A 27,759-nucleotide genomic window follows, 5' to 3' on the forward strand; every position below is an offset into this window, starting at 1 on the left:
TAACATGTGCTTTATTATTTGGAAGTCTCATACATCTGAAGTACCATTATAAGGAGCACCTGTAGGAAAATCAAACCTAGAAGCATGCATTTGAAAGTAAGGATTGTCTGTTATTAATGAAATATTTCAAAGACATTGAAAATAAGTCTCTTTTCTTAGCTTTATAGGATTGTTCCACAAAAATGCACATTAACTGTATCACAGTACATACAAATATTGTGGATGAACAATAGAAATCACCACCCTTCCATATGAGATGCATCAAGAACAAATTGTTATCCCTTATAATGTCAGAAACATAAAAGGCACCATAATAGAATGTTTAGAAAAAACTCAGTTTATGCCAGTGTATTTTGATTTAAAATTGTAAGAATTGCTGTCCCGACTTAAAACAAAAAGTCTGTCACACCTGTAAATTATCATTAGAAACTTGTAAACCTTTACATTTTTTTCCAGAAGTATCAGGTGCAAATGCAAGGCAAATATAAAATCTATTGACTTATTAGATTACAAATACTACCCCATGAAAAAGCTGTAGTTACAAAAATATAAAAAAATATTCTAACTCCCATTGTTAGATCTTAGTTTCAATCTACTCTGCATTACAAGTCCAAAGCCAGATCTGATTTGGACACATTCCTGGAATAGGAAAGTGCGTTTGTCTTATTCTTACATTGATATTCTGACCTCTTACTGCAGTTTTGCTTTCTGGAATTGTTTTATTAGTGCATATTAAGGATGCCAAGTGGAGAGTGCTAACAGATAAAAAGTTGTATTTATCAATGGATAGTAGCAACATAAGCGTTCTCAGTCTGCTGTCCTCCAAGAAGTACATTTTTCCAAGGACAAAAGTATAATCTTTTTTTTCCCCAAGCCTCCATAGTAACTTTGTGTAGCAGCGTGCCATTTTCATTTATGAATCTGTGACCACTGGCAGGTGATTGAGAAGTACTAAATTCTTCTCTCAGACTTCAGTAAGGAACTGTGAGAAGTACATCAACTGCTAATGCTCTGTCATAGACTAGTAGCTGCTGTTGCAAGGACAACGACTGGCAACATCTCTCGCCTTCTGCACGTAATAGATTGGCACATGCTGTACCCATATGGTGATTCTCTAGCCCTTGGCTTTAGTAACCTAGATCAGCATAGGATGTTGAACCAGCTATGAAGGCAGCCTAACAAAGTGCTAGTAGACACTAAAATGACTTTACTTCTAAATAATAACTTAAAATTAATGACTAGATTAAGTGATACATTCTTAATGAATAAACTTTGTAAATGCTGAGCCTAAGCCTGACAAATGCTGATGCTTTCATGGCTGAATACTGGAAGTGATGTTCCTCAGTCCTTTATCAGTGCTAGCAGGTGTCGTCCAGCTTCCAGCTCTAGAGAAATCAAAGCCCTCTTTCATTATGCAGGGAAACCAGCATAGGTTAGTAGAGCAATACAGCTGTACTCCTAGGTAGCGACCTGGTTTAGATGGGTTTTAATAAGCACTCAGGATCATTCAGCCCACAGTACAACTGTGGAAGATTTAAGAGTGAGCTGTACTATCGTTATCTTTATGCTTGGTGCAAGATATTTTCATTTAAATACCTTTCCCTTCATTAGAAACCACCCCCAGCATTTCTCCTGGTAACAACATTTGTTAGTCCTTGGCAGTTCAACCTGGATTTTGGCCAGCTAATGGGTCTCTCAGCCATGTGGTTCCAAACAAATGTTCTCCATAGATAACACGATTCTGAAATAGTGTTGTATTTCACCCTACTTGAAAGGATTGACAGTACTCACGTCTGCTTTGAAACAGTAACTTACTATGTTCCATGTATATAAAAGATGTGAGTTAACAGGAGACTCATGGAGTTGTTATGAGAGGAAGTGTTCAGTGCTGTTATCTTAGGCTGGGATAACGTGTTCAATAGCATATGAATAAGAAGTTAATATTCCTCATTATGTTTCAGTTTCATAAAAACAGGGTTCAAGCAGACACCATGTTTGCTCCTCTGATCAAAACTGTATTTTCCACTCAGATTATGCTGTGATGGCAGGATTTCTTTTTAACAGAAATTCAAAGGTATCTGCACACATCTGCCAAACTTGTTTTGTTTTTAAATAAGCATGCTGTACCTACATGCTTAAACAGATTTGGAGAACACTTCATACTTAACAACAACAAAACTGAAACCAAACAATACCTATAATGTAGGCTTTTGATATTTTTTTTAGTAGAATTTTAAGATGGGAAACATGTCCCTAGCTAAACAATTGCTCTTGGCATTTCTGTTTTGTAAAAAACCCCACACAACAGTAGTAATTTTAATGCGCAACTCCATTCCCCAACCTATGGAGAGAAAAGTTCACGAATGTAATTTCCAATCAAGGCACAAAATCATTTACTGACTTTCTTGTCACTGCTTTCTTCACATTCTCCCCTTCCCCTTAAAAAAAAAGTTGGTGTAACAACTTCTTCTATACCAGACATTAAATTTAATACTCCAATAAGTTGTAGCAGTATCTGAGATTGGTTCTATCTATTTAGAATTTAGTTAAATTAGATGAACAGCACATTCTCAGCACATCTTTGTTCATTTTCTGCATTCACCTTCAAGGGGAGGGGATGAGGGGAGAGAAGCCCCAGTAGTTTCATGCATATTTTTCAAGAAACTTTATGTGGAAGTCTTTCACTTTCTCCAGTAAGATCTTCAGCTTCTCTACTGGAGGAAGAATGGTCATTCTGAAAAATAACAGTTAAAGGAAGAAGAAAAACAACCCACGTTATCTTCAAAACAAACTAAAATTTGATCTTTGCACAGATGTGATTAATCTCAGGGCACAGCTAGTAATGTGTTAAGTTTAACATCTGTTTTGATATGATTCTCTTATTTTCTGCATTTATGCTTTAATTGAACTATACTATTAAACTAGAGCAATTTCTTTCAACTGGTTAATATATAGGAATTCGAGAATTGTTATTTCCTGTTGAGTGGTAAAGAAGTTTATCAGTAAGAAATAACAGCACCTCAGTTTCAATTTTGGGGGCAGTTATGCCAAATTATACTCATTTTTTTGAGCTTTAGGGTTGGGCAGTTATGAGTAAACGTACATTTCTTTTTGAATTGAAAACTTAATTCAGAAGCATTAAATCAATGCAACATCCCACACTGCATTTTTTAGTCCCTTTTTTTCCTTCTTCTGCACAATCCGAAAATCATGTTGAGTGATTGCAGATGATGCAAGACTGTATGCAGTATGTACAGAACAAAATGTTTTTCCCACACTGGTACAGGAATGGACTCACACTAGCTTTTTTCCTGGAGCTGCATGCACCCAGATATCTAACCCAGCTATCTGTGTTGCAGAACTATCATGGCTAAAGGTACTCTCTGTTACGTTGCTTCAGACCAAACAAGACTAAATTTCGTGATAAATTCCAGCTATCAGTGGCTCGGCTGGAGTAAAGTGCTGTTTATTGGAAGCAAAAGCAATAGAGTTTATGTTCATAGTTTTGGTATTAGAAGATTTAATTCAACGTTGTGTTTTGGTAAAGTAAAGAGTTATTCAGTGTGTCTAAGGAGCAGATTTATAGGGAAGATGCTGCATCTTTCATGCAGTTTTTCCGTATGGAAACACTTTTATCCGCCCTCCCCTCAGAAGAAAGCAGGGCAATTTTTATAATGCCGTAGCCAACTTTAAGATTAGAGTATAAGCTATTATTATTGTTTGTATTCGTGGAGAAGGCACTTCAAATGTCAGTGTATAAAAATAGAATAAAACTGTGTCAGCGTGCTGTGAAAACACTGTAAAAACCTGAATAGCTCATCTAGCAGACCAGGTCGGTGACCAAGCTGTCAGTCCACAGAAAATGTCCAGTATAAAATGAGACAACATAAACTTAAATAAAACTCAGTATATTTAATCAGAAGAGAAAGTACTGGGATGGTACTTAGCTTACTACAGTTCATTTGATTTCAAACAAACAGAAACTGTACCTGAAATGGTAGCTTCCTTCTCTTTGTCCGAATCCGCTTCCAGGTACGACACATATTCCGGTCTCTTCCAGAAGTTTCATACAATAGAACATATCAGGTGCCATTTTGTGAGCCTAAGGGAATGGATGCCTTGGAATTATTGAACTCAAAATATTCCAAATATATAGAATTTCATGATTGCTTTTCTTACTGAAACCTTATCTTACATTATTAGTTTCTTTATCTACTAAAGAAGCTGAAAAACAGTTGCTAATGGGACAGTTTACACTGTGAATTAAAATAACTACTTCATAGAGGAACAAGGCTGAAGAACCTCTGCAAAACACTCGCTTCAAAAGAGAGGTTTTAGATATTTTTGTTTTTCTCCTTGACTTGCTTGTAACTTTTTGTAAAGTCTCAAAATTGTACTTACAAAAATCTAAGCCACTGACGTTTGACAAGATTAAATTAATGAGAGCTGTGTGTTCCAGTTCCGTTGGCAGTTACTATTTTTTTCCCCTGAATTATCTGCTGACTAGAAAGTCCCCTGATTAATAAGTATGAAGTTCTTAAATACATGCAGGTTATGTGCCTAATCAAATAATCAGCTGAAAAACAGCCCTATTTTTGTCCTCAGCTATGCTGATAAAGTTCCCTTTAAAAAATGTACATTACATATTAGGTAGCGGAGCCCTAGTTAGGAACAAAAAGACTTGTTATTTAGTAGTACAGCTTACTGACCCAAATGCAAAAAGGTATTTACAAAAGTAAAATTTGTAAGAAAACCTCCCTCCCTCTTTCCCACACTTGCTGAATGGCTCTTCTTTTGCAGGGTCAGTCGCACGCTGCCATTCACAACCCCCCGGGCACGTGCTGGCCTACCGAACCCAGCCACAGGCAGCAATTTGGAATTTGCACAGGCCCTGTGACTTCATCTATTTAACACTGGTGTCCTTGGGTAACATTCTCAACCTGGAAGCCTTACCACTGTGATGAAATGCTCTGTTCTGTTTTCCTCTCTTAAAATAAAGGTCATGTTATATTTAAGATCATACGTAGTCAATGAAGTACTGCTTTTGTAACTATATGAGCTTACTCTATCTCTTGAATAAAAATTCATCATTAGAAGTGGCAGGCACAAGTGTGTGAAGGTTAAAATGGATCGGGGTAAAAATGACTGACTGACCTTGGCTTCCTCAATGGCTTTGGAAGGAATAAAGATCCGTGGGAAAGCATACATAGCTCCTTGAAGTGGATTGCAGTGAATTCCTGGTACCTTGTTAAACATGTCTTCTGTTAGTTTGGCTTTTTTGGCGAGATTGTTCAAAACAGATTCCTTCTCCTGTTTAAAAGGAAGGTGTTCGGTTTGACATATTTGAAGTGGCAATAAAAACACCAGAGAAAACTATGATGCTCTAGAAGCCTTCTCCGAATTAAGTGTTTTTAGGGCTTTGTTGAGCTATTAGAGAAAATGGTGTTCCTAATTCCAGTCATACTCTTAAAGACAGCAGTGCAAAAAGGCATTAGCAGGATACAACTACAAAGTGTTGTAGATAGACAATAACCTGCAGAAGTCTCTATCTGCATGCCCTCTTCTTACATTATTCCTTCCGAGCATCCACTCTTGGCTATTTTTAGAGACCATGTTAGCTGAACCTTTGATCTGACTCAATACTGTAATTTCTTACGCCAGATTCAGTTTCATTTTTACAAGTGAGAAACTATATGTGTACTTTAGTACAGAATACCATGTTGTTCAGTATGTAGAGGCACCAGATACCTAAGAATAAGGCTGATTTTATAACTGTATTTGAACTTACAACACTGTTTAGATTTTAGTAAAAGCAAATCTTATTTAGAAATTCTTTTCTCATGCTAAACACAGGAGAAAAGTCGAATTTATCAACAAGAAAGTTCAGTTGATAATGCCTTCTTAGCTTTTTTTGGCTCCTAAACAAAGGAACCATAAAAGGAATAAAAAGTATTTTAAAGGTAGTCATATGGAGTTAATTTAAAATACCCTGCATAGTTCTGTAAATCGGTGTTATTACAGGCTTGCCAGAGAAGAAAGAAAGAAGTCTGCACTCAGCGCATATTTTGAGTTCACAAGACTTAGGATAGGTTTAGGAAATGCGCAAAAGAACAAGAATGTCATTGCTGACCTTTATGAACTGTGAATAAGATTCTTCTCCAGGTATTGGAGGATTCACTACAATATCCATTGCTGCTTGTCCTGAGACTGGAGGACAAAGGCGAACAGAAAGCAGCTTAACAAGCTGTCCTTTAATTTCTGGGTGCAAGTTAATGACCTCCATGTAACCTCCTCTGTAGCCACACCTGTGATTAAAGTGAACAGAACGGATCGGTTAACCTCGAGTGTATAAATACTGGAAAAGCAATGAAAATAACTGCAGAAGTGGAAAGACAATTAGTGAGGATCTTACAATATGTAACATACAGGTTGTTGAAACAGCTGCTATACTCATAATGTTTTAAGATGGAACTAAATGATATGTCATTAAGCCCTAGTATCTCATACCAAGAAAATCATGTACATGCAGCTTCCCTATTAGGCAAGTTAACGACTAACTTGGATTGTTTGTTCTTCAGAACAAGAGCATATGGCTGTAGCAGCAGTCATTTAGTCAGAAAAGTCTTTTTCTTCCATCTCTTCCTCCCCAAAACAACCAAAACCAAACATTTGTAATATCAAATGCCCCAGTGATTCCAGAACTGTTCCCTTGAACGTTGGAGACTGTATTGTCCTTTATCACAGGTCTGGCTTAGGACTGTAGGATTTCACCTTTGTGGAACTGAGGTATTAGGTGTCTGAAATAAATACAGTTATTATTTTGTACTTTGAATACCACTGAGCTAATCCATTACTTTGTGCCTTAAATGCTTGTTTTCCTTTTCTTAATAGTCTTTAGTTAAAATTAATAGAGGACAGTGGATTACCTTCAGGTCACTAACATGAAACGGCTGCCCAACCAGATTAATGAGGAAGATGAAATAAAAAAAACAAACTAAAGCAGACTTACTCGCCCATGTATCCCTTAGAGGTGGAGTGAAAAGAGGCCAGCTCAACATTGTTATAGTACTCGGGTCCCATCTCATACAGAATCTTTTTGAAAGAATGAAACTGGCATCCTTCAGAGTACACATTGTCCTGGTAAACCTGAACAGTCAGAAGACATTAATGTGCTCTGTTCCCCCAACTAAGGATAAAAGATGGCCTTTTAGAGAGCCAGTACTAACACTCAAAACTTAAAGCCATTAGAAGACACAAGGTTCTTTGTTAAGTAATATTTACTGTACTGATACATTTTATCTCGTGAGGCCGTAGTTAATAGTTTAGCCTTTGGAAGAACAGTGAGCTGCTTTGTATAATTTAACCTTTACTTGTATGTTTAAATTGATCTTCCTTCTGTTTCTTTCAGTTGAAGTGGCCCGAGTATCACACAGATTTTTAGGTCAGTTCCAGCAAAGTTCCTCCTTGTGTCTCCTTGCTTGAGTCCCCTATACTTTCTCTCTAGTTAAAATCCAGATCAAGCTTCCTCTCATATTATTCCTCTGATATTAAGAATCTTATATGTTTGTTCATGTCTTAATATGATAACAGAGAATCTGTTCCCTGTACTTAAAAAATACCAATACCACATATGGAATAAAATTACACCTCATGTGCATACTCTTAGCTGTGCTTTTGAGAGAACAGAATATTCCATTACCTCATCAGCCATAAGAAAAAGTTTCTCTTCCCAAGCGAAGTGTATCACATCTTCAATGCACTTTCTGTTTTGCACCTGTCCTGTAGTTTGATTTTTAAAGCAAGAAGAAAGTTAGTGGAGCATATATATACAAATCTTTTCATCCAGGCCTAGTTAGACTACCAGCTTTTCAGTAAGATATCCCTCTTTCTCAGAAAAGTGCTATTGAATTTTCTAATTCAGTTCAGTAAGTGTGAAATTAAGGAACATTTTTGGAGGAATTATGGTTCAAGGTAACTTAGTCCATCTCAAGCAAAGGAAGTGTTAGATACAGTAATCAATCCATAACTTATTAAGAGTAGTACTCTGTGCATAACTAATCATTTGAAGTACTCACATGCACGATGGTTAAGTGGGAGCTAGTTTCTCACTAATCAACCTCAACTACTCAAAAACCTAAATTCTTCAGAGGGAGGCAGTGGTTGCTGCTGAGTTCAGAGTGTATCTGTAGTCATTGCCTCTCAGAGGCAAGATGCTACAGGCCACGTCGGAGACAAAATCTTTGATAAAGGCCAAAAGTGACTGAAAGTCATTCCACAAGTCTGCAGAAGTTCAGTGGAAGCAGTGGCTCCAAATGGGATCCAGTGAAGTGAACCTTCTCCCTCCTCTCTTCCCAAATCCCTGGAGGTCCATGATACTGAAAATAAGTTTCTAAAAGCATGACATACTGTCCTACTTACAGCACTGATCTCTAGAATTCAGCTTTACATATTTGATATGTATTTAGGATTTGCCTGCAATGTCGAATGAAAGGGGGAAAAAATTAAATTGATCTTAAAACCCATCCATGAAACAAAATTGCCACAGACCTGTGGGATTTCCAGGGTTGATGATGCAGAGGACTTTTGGATTGCAATATGCCTTAGCTTCATTCAAGGAACGGCGAAGTTCATTCACATCTAGAGCCCAGCAATTTTCTTCATCCAAATAGTAGTTCACCTGGATAGCATCTAGTTCAGATATGGCTGCTGAATATAAGGGATATTGTGGTATAGGGATCATCACTCCTGTTCGGGATCTTCCACCTCCTGAGACCAGGATCTTCAAAATTGTCTGGGGAAAAAGTAGAAAATAAGAAAAAAAAGTCACACGTAATTAATATTATATTCTACAGTAAGTTACTGGTCTTCCTTCTTAAAAAATCTGGAGTTAAGGTAGATTTCTATTCTACAAGCATACAGTCACTTTCTTATACCAACGAGGACTTATTTATTTCAAGTTAGGTTACTGGCTGAGTAAGGATGGTCTAACTCAGCTTAATGGAATTCCTCTGCGTGTCACGGCTTCTAAAGATCATGTCTGATAAACTGCAAAATTTAGGAAAAACATTCCGAGCACAAGGCTAGAGGGAAAGTTGGAAACAGGAGTATCAAGGTCATGGTTTTCCTACCGTGCCCAGTTGTAAGCAAAGAAGTGTCAGCTAGTTGTTGCTTGTTACCTTCCACTCATCTTATCTCACTCAACACAGGAGGCCAATAAATAAAACCAGAAATTAGAACTGGGGCCTGTGGAGGTTCTCCTTTGGAACAGAGACTGGTTTAGATTAGGAGCTATTGTGTCCAGGTGAGAACAAAGCTGGAGACTTGCATTATGGTTTCATTTTCAAGTAATAGAAGAGACCAAAAGTCTGCACGTCTTCGGATGGAAATCTAATGTATGACGTGCAGTTTATGCCCAGAAGACACAGACAGAAACATAATGCTTGTGCTAAGGTCAGTCCAGAGGATTTACCTGTGCCCAACAGCTGTGTGTCTGTGTGTGTCAATGTGTAGGCTTTTTACATGTGAATTAAATAAAAGAGTGCATTTGGTGTGGGAATTGGAGAGATTTCTTGCCTTTATAACCAAGGGAGAATTCTAAAGTACAGTTACGATCAAAGTGAGCATCCTTATCAGCATGTAAGTGATAGTGTAAAACCAAAAATATTTCTTCAGGTATTACAATGGTATCCTTTAAGTTTCTTGTTGGTTCTAGAACAAAATCTGCCTTTCTCATCACATACTAATTCAGCTGTCAAGCTCATGATTTATAATCAACATAATCTTGTACCCACCACTAGTTTAAAAATACCAAGCATCCAAAATGTATAATCAGGACCAAATGCTGATTTAAAAACTCTTTAACACTCTCTGTCCCCCAACTTGTGAAAGAATAGTTGTTTTATCCTTGGAAGCGCCAAATAATGAGACTCATTGTACTGCTGACTTTTCATCATTGGTAAAATCAAATAAGCATGGTACAGATTTGATATGCTACGCTGCCATTCCTGACAAGCTGCCAGTGTAACACTTGGCATCCTAAACTCTGGAAATCCAATTCACTGAAGACATCTGGAGAACTGTTCATGTCAGAACGTTGTCATTCTGAACTCTGCCACTAGATGTCATTTAAAAAAAAACCTTTTACGAACGAGCTATAAAAGGCTGCCTTAATAAAGGCAAAGAACTGCTAGTTGTTGTAATATCAGTAAATGTGTCTGTTTAAAGGAAAAATCTAATAGATCGTTATTCCTGTCTTAACTAAGGACCATCTTTGAACCTCGGTTGAAGCCAAAACTTGAAGTTTTTCCCAAACAAGCTGGTTACTGAAATAGATCTTTGGGATTTTCACTGGCATTAAGCTACACTAGCAGAGAGTTTACTAGGAAGAAGAGCTGCTGAGACTTCTCACCTCCGAGGTCATTCCCTCTTCTCTCTGCCATTGATTCACACCCTCTGATCTTCAGTGCTTATGTATCTGAACCACTGAGGACACCATAGTCTGAATGGTCTGAATCTCCTAAATTTATATTTAGGCACCCATGTAGTTTATACTACCTTTACAAAAGGTACAAGTTAACCTATATTAAGAGACTTCATCTTCATGTGCCTGTTTCTTGGATGGCATCTTACATCCACTCAGTTGGGTTTATTGGATATCCACTTAATGTCACTTCAGTACCAGATCAAACTCACAGGAGTTTGTGAGTCCAGATGTTCAACAAAGATCTGTATTTCCAAAGGTAACTGATAAATTGTAGTTTATATCAAGAAGGGACAGGTTTAATTTTAACACTTACAGCAATACCGTCACTTGCCCCAGTGGTAAGATATATGTTATCTGGATCTGCAGGAACCCCTCCATCTCTTCTTTCAATATATGAAGCAACATCTTCACGGATGCAATTTATACCTTGACTGGCACTGTAAGATCCTGTGAAAAACAGAGAATGAGATGAGAATTGGGTACGATGAACATCAGATTTTCTGTTTGCTAGCAGAACTCCTGAGTATTGTACGAAGAAGCTTGTATATATGAGGGCTTTGGATCCCCAGGATTGGGTTGGTTTTTTTCAAGGAGTAGGAAACGGAGTTGGTTTTTTCATAAAGCAAAAAAAAAGTCATTTGGAATTAGACAAATACAGTAAGTATCACTAAAATACAAAAATAATATACTGGATTGGTGAAAAGTAGGATTTAAAGGCTACTTTGCAAACTGAGACAGCAGTCCCATTTTGACTATCTCCCAGTTGCTTTCTTTATGTTGAAAAACCTCTTTACAATATCAGCCAACACCCATTTAAGTAACGGGAACAAAGAACAGAGGCAGCATGTGCAATAGAAAGGAAAATAACTTCTTTAAATCCGTGACAGAAAATAAGATTTCTATCTGCAATATGAAAATAATGTAATACCATTTTCTCCCACAGTCTGAAACCCAAAAAATGCTAAACTGCTTCTCTCTCCCTCCACAACATCTCCCACAACCGTTTTCAGTTATTGTAGCAGAAACATCTAGGATCCCCCCAATCTATAAGCCTCGTGCAGTTTACAAAGCACAATTAATAAATAAAATAAGATGTTAGATGCCTATGTGTATTATTGCTGAGCATGTGCAACAAATAAAGAGTGAAAATAAGCTTAAGCCAAGGTGAGGAATGGATTCAAGCTACGAAGCCTAAGACTGATGGACAGTGAAGTGACAAGCATATATCTAATTTAGAACATTGTCATGAAGCTGCAGAATCTTCTTTGCTTGTTGGGTGGAGCGGAATAATTGTGCCTGACTTAACTTTTATCACTCAGTTATATACTAGTATTCTCCCTGATAATACTTCTGTGAAAGAATAATTTATAAAGACAAAGAACCTTGGCAAGTACTGTACAATTGCATGGAACAAAATGGTAATTCAGGGCACAAAGTTCCCTGATGTCCTAAATGTTTACTTTTACAGGACTAAAAGTTATATTGGGTCTATACATGGGTCTTTGACCACAGGGAGGAGGACAGTGGGACCACAGTAGGAGAAAAAACCTAAGCTGTCATTCTGTCTTGTGCTCCATTGAGGGCTGAGTCCCATGACTCAGTGAGGATATACAGAAGACATGAATTCAATTTTCATGTCTTCTACACTTAATTGTACTCAATTGATAGCTTTGACTAGAACTCACCTGTTTGCACTGTGGGATGCAAATAAACAAACCCAACCCAAAAAGCTGCATGTGCATATATTAGATATTTTTATATATAGGAGAGGGGTAAATTTCTCAGCTGCCTGGGAAGATATGACAGTTATCCCACAGGCAAAGGAAGCGATGTCAAAGGAATCCCAGAGTATTTGAACACAACAGAAGTTGAGGATATATCTGAGCCTTCATGCATGGTCTGGGAGTAGCAAGACTCAATACTATAAGTAAGGTTTTCCAAATGAACATTCATTGGAAGTGAGGTTATACTAGTTCATATCCAGAGGTCAAGACATTCATATTAACTTTGCAATTAATACATTTAAATAGGCTGGTATAGATGAGAGTACAATGCTTCAAATAGCTTGACCATATGTAGTGAAGCCACTTCTGTGCTGGATTGACAATTTTTTTGAAAATAAGGTTTTATTGTAACACAACACAGCACTTGAAGCTACCTTGAGGGATCAGGTTTTGACCTTTGCTTTTTCCCAAGAAAGCCAGTTTCTCCTTCTCGGCCATGAAGAGAATGGCAGTAAGTTGTCAGACTACCAACAAAGTGATGGGAGTAACTTCCACCCAGCTGCACATCCACTTGCCTCACACTGCCTGTTTGTGGACTGCCAGAGAAAGGCTGATGAGCAACTGAGGCCAAGAGAAGGGGCTGATAGATGATAATGGAGACAGGGAGGGTGGAGAGACAGTGTAAACCAATACAGCAGATCGCTAAGGTCTACAGGGGTTTTAGTTTTCAGGAATTTAGAGGGACAGTTGTTCTTGGTACGTATCATATCGGGAAAAAATCATTTAGACTCCAGTCACTTACAGAACTTCAGTTTATCCACCGAAATGAAAAGGGTGTCTTCAGATTGATCATCTTATTTGAATATTGCAACTGTTCCAGGCCTATTTCCTCAGCATCTACTGAGCTAACGAAAATTACTTGAAATATGTGATCTTCTGACAAAAAGAGGATTTCGTACAGAGTCAACATATTTCTGAAATATCACGCAAGGCTGAATTCCTTTAATTTCATTCCAGCATGAGGCCAAGACTCAGCATTATGAGAACTCTTACCATGTCCCTGAATTTGAAAATCACTGCAAAGAAAGATTGAGGCAAAATTCAAGTGTGTCCCCAGTAACTCTTACATGAAAACTAGTACTATGTGGATTAACTGTTCCAAAGTAAGCCAGGAATGGGATTCATGTAGTGTTCTACATACAGAAACAAAACCAATGCAAAAAAGGTGAAGATAAAATACATTCTGTATTAGGCTGTGTTAGGATTATTCCAAGGCTGAAATACTGCTAACGTAACCACTGTTTAGGTTTTGTTTATTTTATGAAGTTTCACGGCACCTACTCTCAATATATGCCAGTGGAAATAGGTACTGCAATCAAAAAAATTAAGAAATATGCCAATTACTCTAATAGATACTCCGCAATGTCACTGTTAGCCTGCCTGAAAGAAGGTAATTAAGTGTGCCAGGTTCTTTGCCCTACCCAGCAGCTGTAATACTATCTGCAGAGTGGAAATTCTAGTGGCATTTCCCAGGTACTAGTAGGCAGTACAGTTGCTAGATGATAATGAATTTGTCTCTTCCATTTTCTCTCTACTGAATATGCAAAGTTTGTACTTATTTATGTGTATATTATACGTATACTCTTGCAGGAACAGTGGTTGAAGAACAGAGTTCTTTAATTCTTTCAAGGGTTATTTTACCTTGTAGAAATAAGGCTTTGATATCTTCAGTTAAAACTATCTCGGCTAAGTAAAACCTACGACCTTTCAGCTGTGTAGCTTTCCCTTTGCAGAGCGTTTATCGCCTTGGTACCTGAGTTTCTGATACACTAGTTCATATCCTCACAAACATACTTAAACTGATGGTTCAAGATTAAGATACAGGACTGTGAACTGGATCAGCTGAGATGGACATACATTGTTTATTGATACCATCGTTATAGGGACAGTAGACTCCTTGGCAGAGAAACATCTAGAGATGATAAAATTGTAAACAGCCCAGTTTGTAAACAGTCAGAGCCCAGGATTAACAGATGTCATAAGAACAGTAACAAAGCTTCACTAGTAATCTCTGCCTCCTACTTTTCTTACAAAAAAAGTTCAGCATTCTGTTTGGGGTTATGCCTCAATGTTATTGCAGTGAAGGCTCCATAAATGTATAATCCTCATCTTCCTCTTCTGTGACAAGTCTCATCAAAAATTTGCAGTATTATTCACTGCTGCTCAGTAGGCCACACCATGAACTCTCCCCCTGTCATTTTGCCCTAGGCCATCTCCCATTTGACTTGTAATCATATAAAACACGATTAAGAAATTTCAGCACTGCAGATACTGAAACTACCTTTGTTGATTCTAATACCAACAGGAGCAACTGAATCAGACGCTTACCTAAGCTGTTCCCTCCACAACCCTGCAAGATCCGCCTGGCTCGCTTTTTGGCATCTTCTGGAAAACTTGGGCTGTCCAGCAGGTTTGGGTATGTACACAGTGCCACTACCTAGAGTGCCAAGAAAATGTAAATTGACCACTTCTCAATGGTTATTTTAAGTTGGAAATATCACTGTTAACTTTGCTTAGAAATGAAGATCACGAATACTAGCTAATTTAAAACAAAGGTTATTGATGAAGGGTTTGCAGTTGTTTTTCTAAGGGTAATGCTTACAGAAGTGAGGAAATCTTACCAGGTTCCAAGTTCTGCTGATAAAAACAGTTATAGAATTATTAACTATTTGTGTTACAGACAGAAGATTGGAGTCCAGGTGAGCTATGCATAGTGCAAACACAGTAAAACACAGTTAATTATTCATATGTTATCTCTAAACAGCTCTGTCCTCCACTCTGTGTATTACTAGCCCACTTTATTGACAAGAAATCGAGAGCTTAAATATGGAACAGAATTGAGAAATATGATCAAATTTTGAGGTCCCAGATACATGTTCTAATAATCCTTCCCAAAAATAACTTATAGTTATTACTAATGTGAATTTGTGGGAATTATTTGATTAAAAAAGAAGTGGTGATATGGAACATAGTAAAAGTAGAAACATGACCTAGCAGAATTAAGTTGATGAAGGAACGTAAGACACACACAATCTAGAGGTCTTGCTTGAGATCAGCTTAATTTTTTCCAGTCTCTCTCTCATTTTTATGCATACATGGTGTAATATGGATAGGCTGTTGTCGTCTTGTGGGACAATGACTAAAGAATTAATCCATGTGTGCACACAGTCATGGGGAGAAAGGATTTCCCATTTACCCAGTATTTTCTTTAATAACATTGGATCTGAATGATTTGTAAGAATCTCTGGTCTTCCTAGTTTGCTGACAGTTTGCTGTATAGCTCAATTTGATAATCTCATCACGTGGACGCCCAGTTTGATACGGCTTCAGTTTGTCCTGGAACTCTCTGAATTTACATTATTGTAGACTGATGATTTTACATGTGTGTACGGGATGCTCAGTAAATAGCGTAGTAGTAGTTTTAAACCTTGCTTGTATTTCAGGAATAATATACAAATGTGGATTCTGTTGTAGTCTTTCCTAAAAGTTAACCTACCGATTAGCTTGCCCAGAGGTATAATGTGCAAAGTCAGCAATGGTACAACTAGCTGTACCCCACTGCATACAAATCTTAAAATATACTGTCAGATGAAGAGAGGCATTTGCTTTTTATTTTGAGGACAACCACTTTCTTTTTTGAAGTGCATTATTGATAATGAATGTGCTGACTAATAACATAGGAGAAGTGGCGGGAGATGGGGAATGATCTGAAAGTAAGAAAAATTACTGTTGAAAGAGGACACTCAGCAAGCAAGGTATAGGACTTTGTCTCAGAAATCAAAATTTGTAATTCTTTACAACAGAACTATTTTAAATCCAAGTGCATCTAGGGAATAATTTATACTAATACACACATCAGACAGATTTTAAGGGATTCTTGGTAATCTAATAAAAAATCAAGAATAACATTCTTACCTGACGGAGGAAGGTGATTGGCCTCTGTCCCATTGCATGTGCATCTCCAATGTTGGCTTTAATTACTTCAGTGAAAGGTTTTTTGATTCCCTAAAAATAGATAGTTTATAATGTATTGTTAGGGCTGAAGTAGATGATAAGGAATTCCTCTTTTTTGGTATCTGTCGTATGGCTAACTAAATAGTGCTTGATCTCAGAGCAGACACAGTGTTTAATGTAAATATTAATGCATTTCTTGTACAATACTGCCAGTAAATCTTAAATGCTTTATAGAAATTATGCTGACTGTGACACATTTTTAAATGATAGGCTGGTGATTTTTTTGTGCTATCTACAAGTAAGAAACTACACACTGAAGTAGAAGGGATGAAAAAGAGGCATTTTGAATTGTCAGTATTAGAGCAACTTGTTTGATACACCTAAGGGAGGGATGGAACAGTCAAGAAGCTAAAAAGATTTGAGGACAATTTGAGAAATCCACCAACAAAAGAAACCTTAAGACCTATAGTACTTTTTAGAATAAAAAGAGTAAAGATACTGCTTGCTTATGTATTTTCTATTTAGATTGAATATTACTTGTGTGGTGACCCCACTTTTCCATATACAGATGTTTTACAAAGTATATCATAGTGAGGCTCTATGTGATAAACAGCAGAAGTGCTAAATAATCACCATGAATATTTAAAAGCTTCCTAATCTCTGAAATCTGAACAGACAGCCATTTTTCCTGTAAGGAACTGAATACATCATGAGAACAGGGGGAAAACAGTTGATGAATGTTGATTAGCAATCACAGTGCTTTAAAAAGCAAAATAAAATATGGGAAAAAAGGCAAGGAACTGACTGGTAGGAAAAAAACGCCATGGATTTAAATAAAAAAGATTAACTGAAAGTAAAGATCAGCATTACAAGAAGAATAAACAAGGTAGCCAAGAACAAATTTATATCTTTTCTAATGTATATTTAAGTATGAGAGATAGTAGGAAGGCCTTCTAATGGTGACGGAATTTTCATGTGGACTAATGAATTGCAAAATTAGACCGATTAGTTTTCTGTGCAAAATTACATACAACAACCTCCTCTGGCTGTGGACTGAACTCACAAAGCCTTTTCCTGGCCCATGTATTTACAGCAAGCTGTTGGCTTTGGATATAGAATATATGGCTGGAAATCCGTAACTAATTTTTGCCTTTCTGACATGGATTATGTGTGGACTTCAATAACAGACCAGAACCCAGATATGCAAAGATAACAATGACCAAAATATCAGTAGTCTCCAGGGATACAAATTCCCAGGCATGCCAAGATTTAGAGGTTTACAGCTGCATAATGTGGCTGAGAGGTTATGTGATAGTGTGATTCAAATCCCCACAACAGATCCAGTCCATCATATAACTGATAGCATTTAGGTTTTTCTTTTTGAAATTAAATACGTAGTTAGAAATGGCATTAAAACATGAGAATTGGACTTACGTGATCCTGACTCAAAAGGGTCAATTTTATGTGGCCTTAAATTTAGCAGGAATTGAAAAATAATTCACTTAGAATAATTGAAAGTGACATACTGACTCCATCAAGTTATTTGCTTTAATGTGTCCTGATCTGCCTGATTGTCTAAATAAGAGTTGTATTTCAACGTTAAATAAAGATTTAGGAATAGGGACGCCAGATAAAGATTACAGGTATCTGAGGCTGAAGTTTAGCAATTTATGAGAAGTGCAAACAGCTAGAAATAGGTTCTTTTCAAACTATCCCACATCCACTGATAACAAAACATGGTTTCATTCTGATTTACAAATAAGCAGGAAAAGAAAGATACATGTAGAAGGAGAACAGATTCAGTTTGCATGAAATTAAGAAAAATTCCCCCAGATTTTGATTGCATTTGGTCCTTCTTACAGCAGACTGAATCAGTCTCACTAGATTTGCACAATAATACAAATCTGTTAAAGAATAAAGGATGCCTTGAGTTAGGCAGTCTAAAAAAACACAGCAGTTCTCAGTAATAAGATGAAACAGAAATACCCTGGTTTACCAGATTAAAAACACAACAAACAAAACCCCTAAAAACATAAATACATTTATATTAGACAAATCAGATGGCTTTTGCACACAAATACTATTGTGATCTGCAATAAAAAATAGCTGCCGCTTTGGTTAGTGAAAAGCTGAAAGGTACCCTGCATTTCATAATGTACCTTTGGAGTTTCTGTAGTGGTACGGCCTTTACAACAAAGGTAACAACAGATCTTTTTGGTGTCTGTGTCAGTTTTATTGTAAATAATGTCATAGTTTATTAGCATTGATACCATCCAGATCTCTGCTACTGCCAAACTCAAGTTTTTATGCCATCACAGCCTTTGGGTATCAACTAACTGCAAGTATATAATCATCACCTATTCCAATAAATCCCACGCTACCTTTGCTACTACGATGATTGACCTGGAGAAAGTAGCAAAACATACATGACGGTTACCTTACTGTAAAATCCCTGTAGAGATGGAACAATTAGGTTTTCTGTGTTGTACACGCTGTTCCCCATATCTACTAAAAGGCCTGTGGTCCTCTTGACTAACTTGTATTTCTTGGTCTCAGCTACAAGAGCTGTTGCCCTTTTTGTCTTTCAAAAGAGAGATGCTGGGGCCTTTGCCTTCCCTGACAATGAGTTAATGTCTGCAATTGTTTAGCACTGTCTTCACAAGATTCACTATATCCCCTCCTAGTGAAACCTAGAAGAAAATTGTTATGACTACTTAGTTTTTTTCTCCTCTTTTTCTATTACTTGATTTCCAGCCTTTCTATAGGTAGAAGGAATATCAGAAGTTGTTCAGATTTAGTTTGATTCCTCCAGAACAAAAGGTCCCATCTTACCACTTAAGAAAGAATGAACGTGAAACAGTAGCAGGCAAGAACAAGTGTGAATGCTAATGAGTCAAAGTTTCAAAGCAAGAATATCAGAAGCTGGCATCAAGGGAAGTCTAGACAATGCCTATGACTCTACAGATGAGCTCCAGGTGGAATTCTATTTAAATCCTTAAGACAGAGTGGCATTAGTCACCGCTTACTTGTGTCAAGGTTACTCTGACGGTGATGGCCCTTCCCAGGGAAGATTAATGTAAAATACTTTTTGGAAGGTCTATTAAAAGATCTGTATGAAAGGAGGAAGTGTAAATGTGATATTGGCAACATCAGGTTGTAGAACACAAGGAAAAGTGCTGCAACAGGACATAGTTTGTTAGGGCAAGATTTATTTCACTGCAGAAGGCTAAGCAGTCTTTGACCATGTCAGCAACATGACTGTGCTGAGACAATTTAAGTCCCTGGTAAGCCAAGGAACATACAGGGGGGGACAGAAACTAGGCCATTTGAATTGTTTTGCTTTCTTCTAGTGATAGAGAGCTCCACGCCTATTCTCTCTTTCTCATATTCTCTCTATATCTTTCTCCCTGTCTCTCATTCTCTCTGCCCCTTGCTCTCACTCTCGTATTCTCTCTCTCAGTAGAGGCAGGGTTTCAAGGTGTGTTCCAGAGGCAGTCTGACTGGATTGTAACTGGCCTCTGCCAGCAGGCAGAGATTTGGAAAAGTGAAGCTTGCAGAACAGGAGCTCTAATAACAAACTCGGGAGCAGTAAGTACCAGACTGATAATTGTGTGCTGAAGCGGGTATGAACCACATCAAGGAGGAAAACCAAGCCCCAGCCCTACAATACAACCACTGCCACAGCATTCTGCCTTTGGTGGCACCTCACACTGTCCTAACAATGTGATTCATCTTCTTCTTGGGAACAAAGCCAATCTTCTGACATTCTTTTGAAATTGTTAGCAAAGGGACTAATTGCAGTAGCCATTTTTAAAGCTGAAATAGCCATCTTGCACTTTCAAATTCTGATGTAAAGCAGAAAATATAAAAATGTGTTCATTTTTTTTCCAATTGCTGTCTTCTTGGTAATGAAAGGATTTTAATGGAATAAAGGAATCTTCCCAGATTTGGAATAAGCTCTTTGGAAATTATCTCCTTTAGCAGTTACTTCTGTCACTCTCTTCTCAGAGGATATGCAGTCTTTTAAGAGACCAGATGAAAAGCCTCTGAAACCTGAAACAGGTCAGACAGGATTATTCTAACAACTGTATCAGTGTTCTAAGTCACACAAAGTTGGGAGAAGGGACTTTTGTATGTGACCAGAATTCATTGGTGCAGAGTCAATACAAATCTTTATGTAGTTAGCCAGGTTTGGAGAAGGTTCCTCTTCCCCTAGACATCCCCATGGCCTCAAGAAACCCAGCAGATAAGGACTGCAGTATGAAATGATGAGCTGTCTCTCAAGGAGAGAGCCACAATGCAGTAAGTGTGGGGAGAATTATTTGATCAAAGAAACAATATGATGCCAGAACATACACAATCACAAAGAACTAACATGAAGGCAATGCACTGCCAGGAGCTGGTTTGTCTCTTAGGAGTTTTAGTGTGTCTGGAGGTTCCCATTATGATGGTGCCATCTACGAATGCTGGCAAATTGCAAAATAACTCTGTGCCTGGGAAGAGTAAAGAAGGGTGCAGACTGACCAAAAGCTGTCTTTGCTAAAGTCTTCAGCAAATTTCAGAGGAAAACCCTCAGTCTGTGGAGAGGTTTGTGTGATTTGGATTTGGTAATAGCGACAGGAGAGAATTGAAAAGGGTTCCTTTGAAGAGGCCATGAAAACGTGAGGTGCTTTTAATCCCAGAAGAGCAACGTGGTATTTCAGCTATTTCTGAATGAGAGTTTGCCCACTCTTGGCTGCTCCTCATTGTTTCATGTTCATTGCCATTGCTTTGTGCCTCCTCTTGATGGTTATCAGGCAGTAACATCACACTATGAAACATTGTGCTATTTCCTTAGCACAAGTTGAGTCTGTTTTTGCTGTGACTTGCACAAACAAGCTGTATAATAAGACAGCTGGCAAAACCAAGCATTTCAACATAGTGGAGATCTATGCTGTAGTAGCCAAGTTGCTTGCTTGCTTTTTCTTTCCCCTCCCTCAAAGGGCCAAGAAAGCACCATCCAGAGGCCCTTAACTAACAAGGACTTGAAGGCCTGAATTAGCATTCCAATCTTTTTATTAAAACAGCTCACAGCAGAAAAATAAACCTGACCTGCTTACCACAGAGTAAGGCTTTGGGTTTGTGTTACGCATGTGTAATTCAAGCTGACATGAACTGTTGTTGGAAGGAAGGAGAAGGCAAATTCTGGATTTTGACTTGAAACGGCAGTGATGACTTGCATGCCCCTAATATTAGATGAGAAAATCCATGGGGCTGACCATTAATTGGCAGCTGTGATTCACAGATTACAGAACAGGAGTTGTCCTCAAGTTACTTTTGCCTTATACATTGTTCAAAGTGCATTTGCTTTCAGAAATTTTGCCTATATGAATAAAGGCCTAGGTTTTCTCTGTAAATGACAGAATTAAAATAACATTCCTTAGAAGGAGATTAAACATTAAGAACCTCTCAACTCGAAGACCTGTTGGAAAAGGGCTGTTTTGGAATAGATTTTGCTACTGTGTTCAACCAGAAAAGATCAAATAACTGAATCTTGTGGACTGTGTGCTTCTGAACATATGATTTTGGTGATCGTACTCTTAAAACTGATTTTCTTTCGTCTTCATCTCCAGTAGTTTTTGCCCTGTTAAAACACATGGCTTTTACTACAGATTCGCTTCTGTACGCAACATGTACAGGCAACTGAGGAACAGCAGTTCTGTCTTAATGAGGTCAAATGCTCTTGCCTGGAAGATAGTTTCTTAGTGTGCACACAGTCACGTATTCAAAGCAGAAAATTATAGGATGGCAATTTAAGCTTAACATCTTTCATTACTGGGTGTACCAGTCAATCTTGTATCTTTTTCTTGACATGTCAAATTATATTTCTGCATGTCATTGTCTAAACTGTGTTTTATCTTTCCACAACTGCCAGGGACACAGTCAACTCACATTTACAGTTAAGTCTGGATTCTAAATGAGAATTCTTTCTATTCAATTTAAAAGCCTGGAGAATTAGTAAAAAAAATAATAAATAAAAGCTCTACAGTCTTTTAACCAAAATACTTTAGCAGAAGCTGCCTGAGGTTATAGCTACATAAGTAAAAGGGATCTGTGTAGTTTTATTATCTAAACAGAAATGTAGGGAGTGAACCAGTGACTTGAAGAATAAACATGCAACAGGAACCTATTTGCAATAGTTATGCAAATTAAAAACGTGGGCACAGGAGATGAGCGTACAACCCTTTTACTGTAAAAGTAAGGCAGTGGCTCTTCAGAAAAAAAGGGCTTCAGTGTGTAGAGACTGCGTATTGCCATTGAAGGCATGTAATTCCAGACCCAGTGGTGGGATATGCTGACCACCTACGCTGACCTGAAGGAACTTTCTACATGCTACCAACGTATCTCTGCATACCATCCCTCTACCCCTTTCTGCCCTACAGTTCTGTTTTACTAGCTTGGGAGTTTTGAACAGGAACCAAACATCGTGTGACTTACACTACGCCAGGCAGTTTCCAATCTTACATGCGCTGACTTGTGGATCCTAAAATGCTGTTTAATATGCAAGTGCTTTGCAAGTATGTGTAAGCCAACTTTACCTGGCATAGAACTTGACATTATATAAATGTTCCTAAGCAGGAAATGGGGAAAAAAGGAGAGCGTAAGTGGAGAGAGATGTCAGAGTAACAGGTTTGAAGGGACTTTCCATAACAAGGTCAGTTAAAATTGGCATGAATGCAAAGTAACTAATCAGGTATGTGTGCTGCCTTTGTAAAATAAAACTAGCTTGTTAGTACTGATTAAGTAAAGGGAAGGGCCCTGTCCAGAGATTACATTATTCTTGCATTGAATTCATGTTCAGGCTAAAAATTCTAGTCTGAAATGTAATTAAAGTCAACACTTGATACGGTGGCCATCTGTTAGCAAGTCTAAAAAAAAGGGGATAGAAAAAGATCTTATTTGTTTGAATTCTATTGAGAATGTAATAATTTATTAAACTATGCCTGTGCTCTAGCTTGCTGTAAAAAGTTTCCAGAAACACCAAGGAAAATGGCTGAAAGCAGTTCTTTCTCCCTGTATCACCTTAGTAAGCCAGAATCAGCTCATCATTACCATTAGCAAAGGGGAAGAGAAATCAGATTTTTGCTTTTGAAGCATGATGCCATTTCAAAATTATAAAACAAAAATAAAATATTCAGAGAAGTGATTCAAGTAAGTAAGTGATTTTGCATGAAGATTTCCAGCTGGAAAGACATGATGTAGATCAAACACTTGATTTTCCACCTGGATGAATACAGGTCACAGGTCAACAAAACTTACTAAGTCCAAGTACAGCGTGACCCATCTGTACTCCTGACCAATCAATCTTATTCTGCTTTAATAGAGTATTCTTGCTTTTCGCATACATTGGCTTAATCCTGAGCACATTAGTTGAAATTAATGACTCATTTTTATTTACTTTTTTAAAGAACTATCCCTTCTATTGCCTAGTCAGAGACTTCTCAAGTAACACTTTAGTCCTTATTTCTGTGTGCACTGTGCTCCTGTTGCAATCATTTGCAGTTAATATACAAAAGAAGCGAGTGCCAGATAGAATAACACAGGAACTGCTATTCAGAACGTGAAACAGCAGAACAAAACTCAGAGCAGATGAAAGCTTACACTGTGCAAACAGGTTCGAGTAGCTGTTTTGCAGTCTACATGACAAGCTGTATAAGTTACACAAGTATGGAGTCTAACTGAATTGAACCAAGTTTAAACAGGGAAAGCCTCTGTTTAGACTAATTAGACAATATCTGCATTTAAGATGCTTTTAGTTTAGAAACAAATGACCCAAAGGCATCTGGGCAGAACAGGACAAACGCAGATTTACTAGTGGGTATATCATTGCTTCACCTCTGCCTGCTCTTGCTCCCACCAGCCAGTCAGTGGTTCCATGTCAGACTGTGGAGTCCGTGTGCATGTTCATGCCTGTGCAAAGCTCCTTCCCCATCGTGTGTAGCAGAGTTGCTATGGGGCAACCCCTTTGCTGTCAGTGAAGGGTAATCACGGACCTAGAGATGCTGTGGGGCATCACCATTCTCTGACAACCGCTTCAGCCTCTTTTCTTTATCAGGCAGTGTTAATTCTGCTGGCGGTGGTTGAACTAACTCTGTGAGCTAAGGTTGAGATGGACGAAAAAAGTAGCTGTCCATTTTTAATTAAAAGTAAACAAAGAAGTGCTATTGTTTACCAATAAGACCAAAAATTAGACACTTAGAAAATCTATATTTCAATTATAAGGAACCTACTCAAGGCTGTATAATGTACCAGAGTTTGATTAAACAATAGGAGGAATAACAGTATTTTTTATCAGAAAAGCAAAGAGGAATTAATAATTTGAGCAGTGTGGAAGAAAATAAAGTCTTTCAGCTGCTTCCTTAAGTTGATTAGTGTTCTCTGCAGACACATTGTCTCAACTTTTGCAGTAATACTGTCCTCCTTCCCTGCCAAGGGAGGTTTTTCTTTGCTTTAGTCATGTTAAGAGCATAGTCACATGAATGCTGGTAGCCATTGATAATATTCCATGAGACTAGTTCATGAAAAAAAACTTTTAAATGGAAAATGCTGTGTAAGCGGACACAAAACTGCCATAACAATCTTTTAATAAAGTGATTGGCAATGTCTTGCTCTTGCTTTTTTAAAATGTGGATTATTCTGTCTGCCTGTGACTGAGCTGGAAATCGAAGTAAGCAGGAGAGTTGGGAGGAGTAGTGAAGATCATATTATATTTGTTTTGCCAAGTAATATCTCCTGACCTGTGACGTTAACTTGAAAACATACTCAGTGAGAATACTGGAAGATTTTATACTCTGGAAAATGCACCCACTAGAGCACCTAGTTGCATAAAGTCAATGACACCTTTATAAACAAACTTTAAGGCAGAAATCAAAGCAAATGTTCTGAAATGAAGTCCTCATCACCACTCTGAAGTTTTAAAGTATAAATCTAAAAAAGAAGCTGTCTTTAATAATTATTGAGCTAGACATAAGTAATTGATGTATATAATATACAGTGAGCTGAAAACATGCTTTACCTTCTAAAGCAAGGGGAAGCAAGTAACATGAAGACTAAAGCATTAAAACAATCTCTTCTTGCTAGCATTGCTATGGCACTGGTTTTGTTCAAACTGCTTTACATATACTAATCAAATTGGCCTTGCAGTACCTGTAATAACATATTGGCAAGACTTTCTAAAGCAGCGAAGGCAGGGAATAATATTTGAAATCAGAGAAAAGTAACTATGCTAGATGCTTTACTCAAAAATAAGCGAGTCCTCATGCTGACAGGGGAGGATGTGAACAGTACAAGCAAAAAGCCACACCTGAATTGCAACGGGTTTGGTTTTTTTCAATGGTAAGTCTTAATATTAAGATAAGGAATAAGAGAAAAATAAGAAGATCAAAATGTAAGCACTGACTGATTTGGATGCTCTATTTGTTACATTTTGGGCCAGACCCTCAGGAGTATCTTGTGTCAGGGTTTAGTGCCCTAAAAGCACTAACCACCCAAAACTTTGGGCAGCGTTACCAGGCGTTTATGCTCTGAGGGCTTGTTGTCCTTAAGTACCTCAACTTGCGCCATTAAAAAAAGAGAAGCAGTGTCAGTGGTCGTCTGGGAGGGCGTTAGTCTGCGCGGCTCTGGAACGGCCGGAGGCAGAGGAGTGTTGGGTGGGCCTGGGGAGTGGTGACCGGGGCTGGTCCGTCTCCCCTCTTAGGACACCGCCGGTTTCCCTGCCCCGGCAGAGGCAGCATCTCCGACATCCTCATCACCATTCTAAACGCTATCAGTATGATGAAAGCCGGTCAGTCACCCTCTTGTATAACACAAAGGACACGGGATTGCAGCAAAGGGTCAAAGTGGCTGAAGAAATGTAAACGCTGCTTTATGGGGGTATACTGTATTTGCCTTACGCAAGCAGTGACACGAGATAAACAGTAGCCGGAGGGCGGGTTTCTTTGTTTTGTGCCTCTCCCGCCTCTCGTGGGAGGGGGGGCGAGAGAGGGGGTGTCCCGCAGCGGAGCGGGGCCGGGGGCGGCCCGGGGCGGGGAGAGCGCGTCCGGCCACGGCTTCGGGCAGCGGCAGGGATGGAGGAGGAGGGAGTGGGGGAAAGATGCTCGTGTTCTACGAGCTTTTAACTCGGTGCGAAGCACGGCACCGGCAGCACCGCCTCCCCCGGCCGCCCGCTTTCCCGAGGCTTCGGCAGGGTGGCGTCTCAGCCCCGCGGGGTGTCAGCGGCCCCGCCGGCCCCACCGCTTGCCACGTCGGCCCCACCGCCGGCTGCGGCCCTGCCGAGCCCCCCGACGCCCCAATCAGGAGCGGCGGCGGCGGAGGAGTGCCCCGGGGGCAGGGCCAGTGCGGGCGGCGGCGGCGGCGGGCAACGCCGGGGAGCGGAGCGGACCGGGGCGGCGGGGAGCCCGCCCTGCCCTGCCCTGCCCTGCCCTGCCCGGCCCGGCGCCTGCCCTGCATCCCCCGCCGCTGCCCTGCATCCCCCGCCGCCCCTGCCTCACCTTCCGCAGCTCCTTCTCGATCTCGCCAGCTTTAAGGACGATGGGGCCCCGCACTGCATATTCCACTGCCTTCACTTGCGGGTTCATGGACTCCAGCGTCAGGATCTTCTCCCTGCTAGCCTTCTCGGTGATCTTCACCGCGGAGGCCTTGGCAGCGCTGCTCCGGCGCACCGTCCCCTCCCGCGCCGGCGGCGGGAGCCGGGGACACCGCGGCTGCCGCCCCGCCGCCAGCCAAGCGGCGCAGCGCAAAGCCATGTCTCTCCTTCCGCCTCGGCAGCCCCCCGGCCCTTGGCAGCCCAGGCTTGCCGCAGTTTGCTTGGCAACCGAGACAAATCGATGCATGGTCCCTCCGGTAGTTCACAAAGCCAGAGTAAGGATACTAGTGCTGGGGATCGGTGTATTCTGTAATCGGAACTGGGAGCTCGTCAGGCGCACACGAGCGAGAGATGCGGTGAGAAGAAACGCCGAGGAGCTGGCACAGTTACACGCTCGATCCTCCCATGTCCAGATCCTGCAAACTTAATTGCAACGGATACAACTGATCTTGCAGCGTCGCGATGCCACCAGAGGAGCCATAGATCCCACGATTGCATCAGAATAGGGTTGCAGACCCTTCTCCCCAACAGAAAGCGCTAGTGCTCCGGAAGAGTCCCGGGTAAAACCATCCTTCCTCAGCCGGCGCCCACCGCCGCCGCCGCCCCTGCCCGGCCCCGGGCGTGCGAAGGTGGGGATTGCAGCAGCGAGACTGCCGGGCGCGCTGCCTGGCGGGTTTTGTAGTTCCTGCAGCCCTGGGCTGCGCCTGCCCACAGCATCAGGTGATGGGCAGGGAACTACCGCGCCCACAGCCCCCCCCGGCCCGCCCGCCGCGGGGTCCCGCATTGTCTGCCGCCGCTCGCGGGCGAGGGGCGCGCTCCCGGTGCTGGAGATGCCGGGTGGGACCGGGGAAGGAGCAAACCCAGGGGCGTTTCCTAAGGGAACGGCGAAGCCAAGTGTTCTGGGTGCCAGCCCC

At 39.8% G+C, this 27,759-nt stretch overlaps 2 protein-coding genes across 12 annotated transcripts in view; one reads left to right on the forward strand and one right to left on the reverse strand.

The window, feature by feature from the left end:
* On the reverse strand, nt 1–27,498 carry GPT2 (glutamic--pyruvic transaminase 2). Its single transcript, XM_054199702.1, has 11 exons — nt 26,751–27,498; nt 16,183–16,272; nt 14,596–14,704; nt 10,797–10,930; nt 8,548–8,791; nt 7,700–7,779; nt 7,010–7,146; nt 6,131–6,305; nt 5,155–5,310; nt 3,990–4,102; nt 1–2,734 (listed from the first exon to the last, which is right to left on the reverse strand). Exons 1-11 carry the CDS (start codon nt 27,090–27,092, stop codon nt 2,644–2,646), a joined length of 1,671 nt encoding a protein of 556 aa, XP_054055677.1. The 5' UTR covers nt 27,093–27,498; the 3' UTR covers nt 1–2,643.
* DNAJA2 (DnaJ heat shock protein family (Hsp40) member A2) overlaps nt 1–27,759 on the forward strand; it is a 67,529-nt gene that overhangs the window by 25,818 nt on the left and 13,952 nt on the right. For 5 of the 11 annotated variants that reach the window (XM_054199711.1, XM_054199707.1, XM_054199703.1 and 2 more), the window contains 2 exons: nt 4,801–4,999; nt 14,573–14,683. The gene's annotated coding sequence lies outside the window, so the exon portion shown is untranslated. Of the gene's footprint in view, nt 1–3,286; nt 3,377–4,800; nt 5,000–14,572; nt 14,684–27,759 lie in introns of all 11 variants that reach the window. The other 6 variants (XM_054199704.1, XM_054199706.1, XM_054199709.1 and 3 more) reach the window with 2 other exon arrangements.

The sequence above is a fragment of the Rissa tridactyla genome, chromosome 4 (assembly GCF_028500815.1).
Source record: "Rissa tridactyla isolate bRisTri1 chromosome 4, bRisTri1.patW.cur.20221130, whole genome shotgun sequence".
NCBI lineage: Eukaryota > Metazoa > Chordata > Aves > Charadriiformes > Laridae > Rissa > Rissa tridactyla.

What these genes read in the sequence shown, in the direction of transcription:
- GPT2 (XM_054199702.1), bottom strand. Translation starts at nt 27,092, where the DNA reads ATGCATCGATTTGTCTCGGTTGCCAAGCAAACTGCGGCAAGCCTGGGC. An exon ending in CAATCACCTTCCTCCGTCAG is followed by an intron (nt 14,705 to 16,182) that starts GTAAGAATGTTA and finishes TTGGCACTCTAG; the next exon opens with GTAGTGGCACTGTGTACATA. An exon ending in CAACCCTGGAAATCCCACAG is followed by an intron (nt 7,780 to 8,547) that starts GTCTGTGGCAAT and finishes ATCAAACTACAG; the next exon opens with GACAGGTGCAAAACAGAAAG.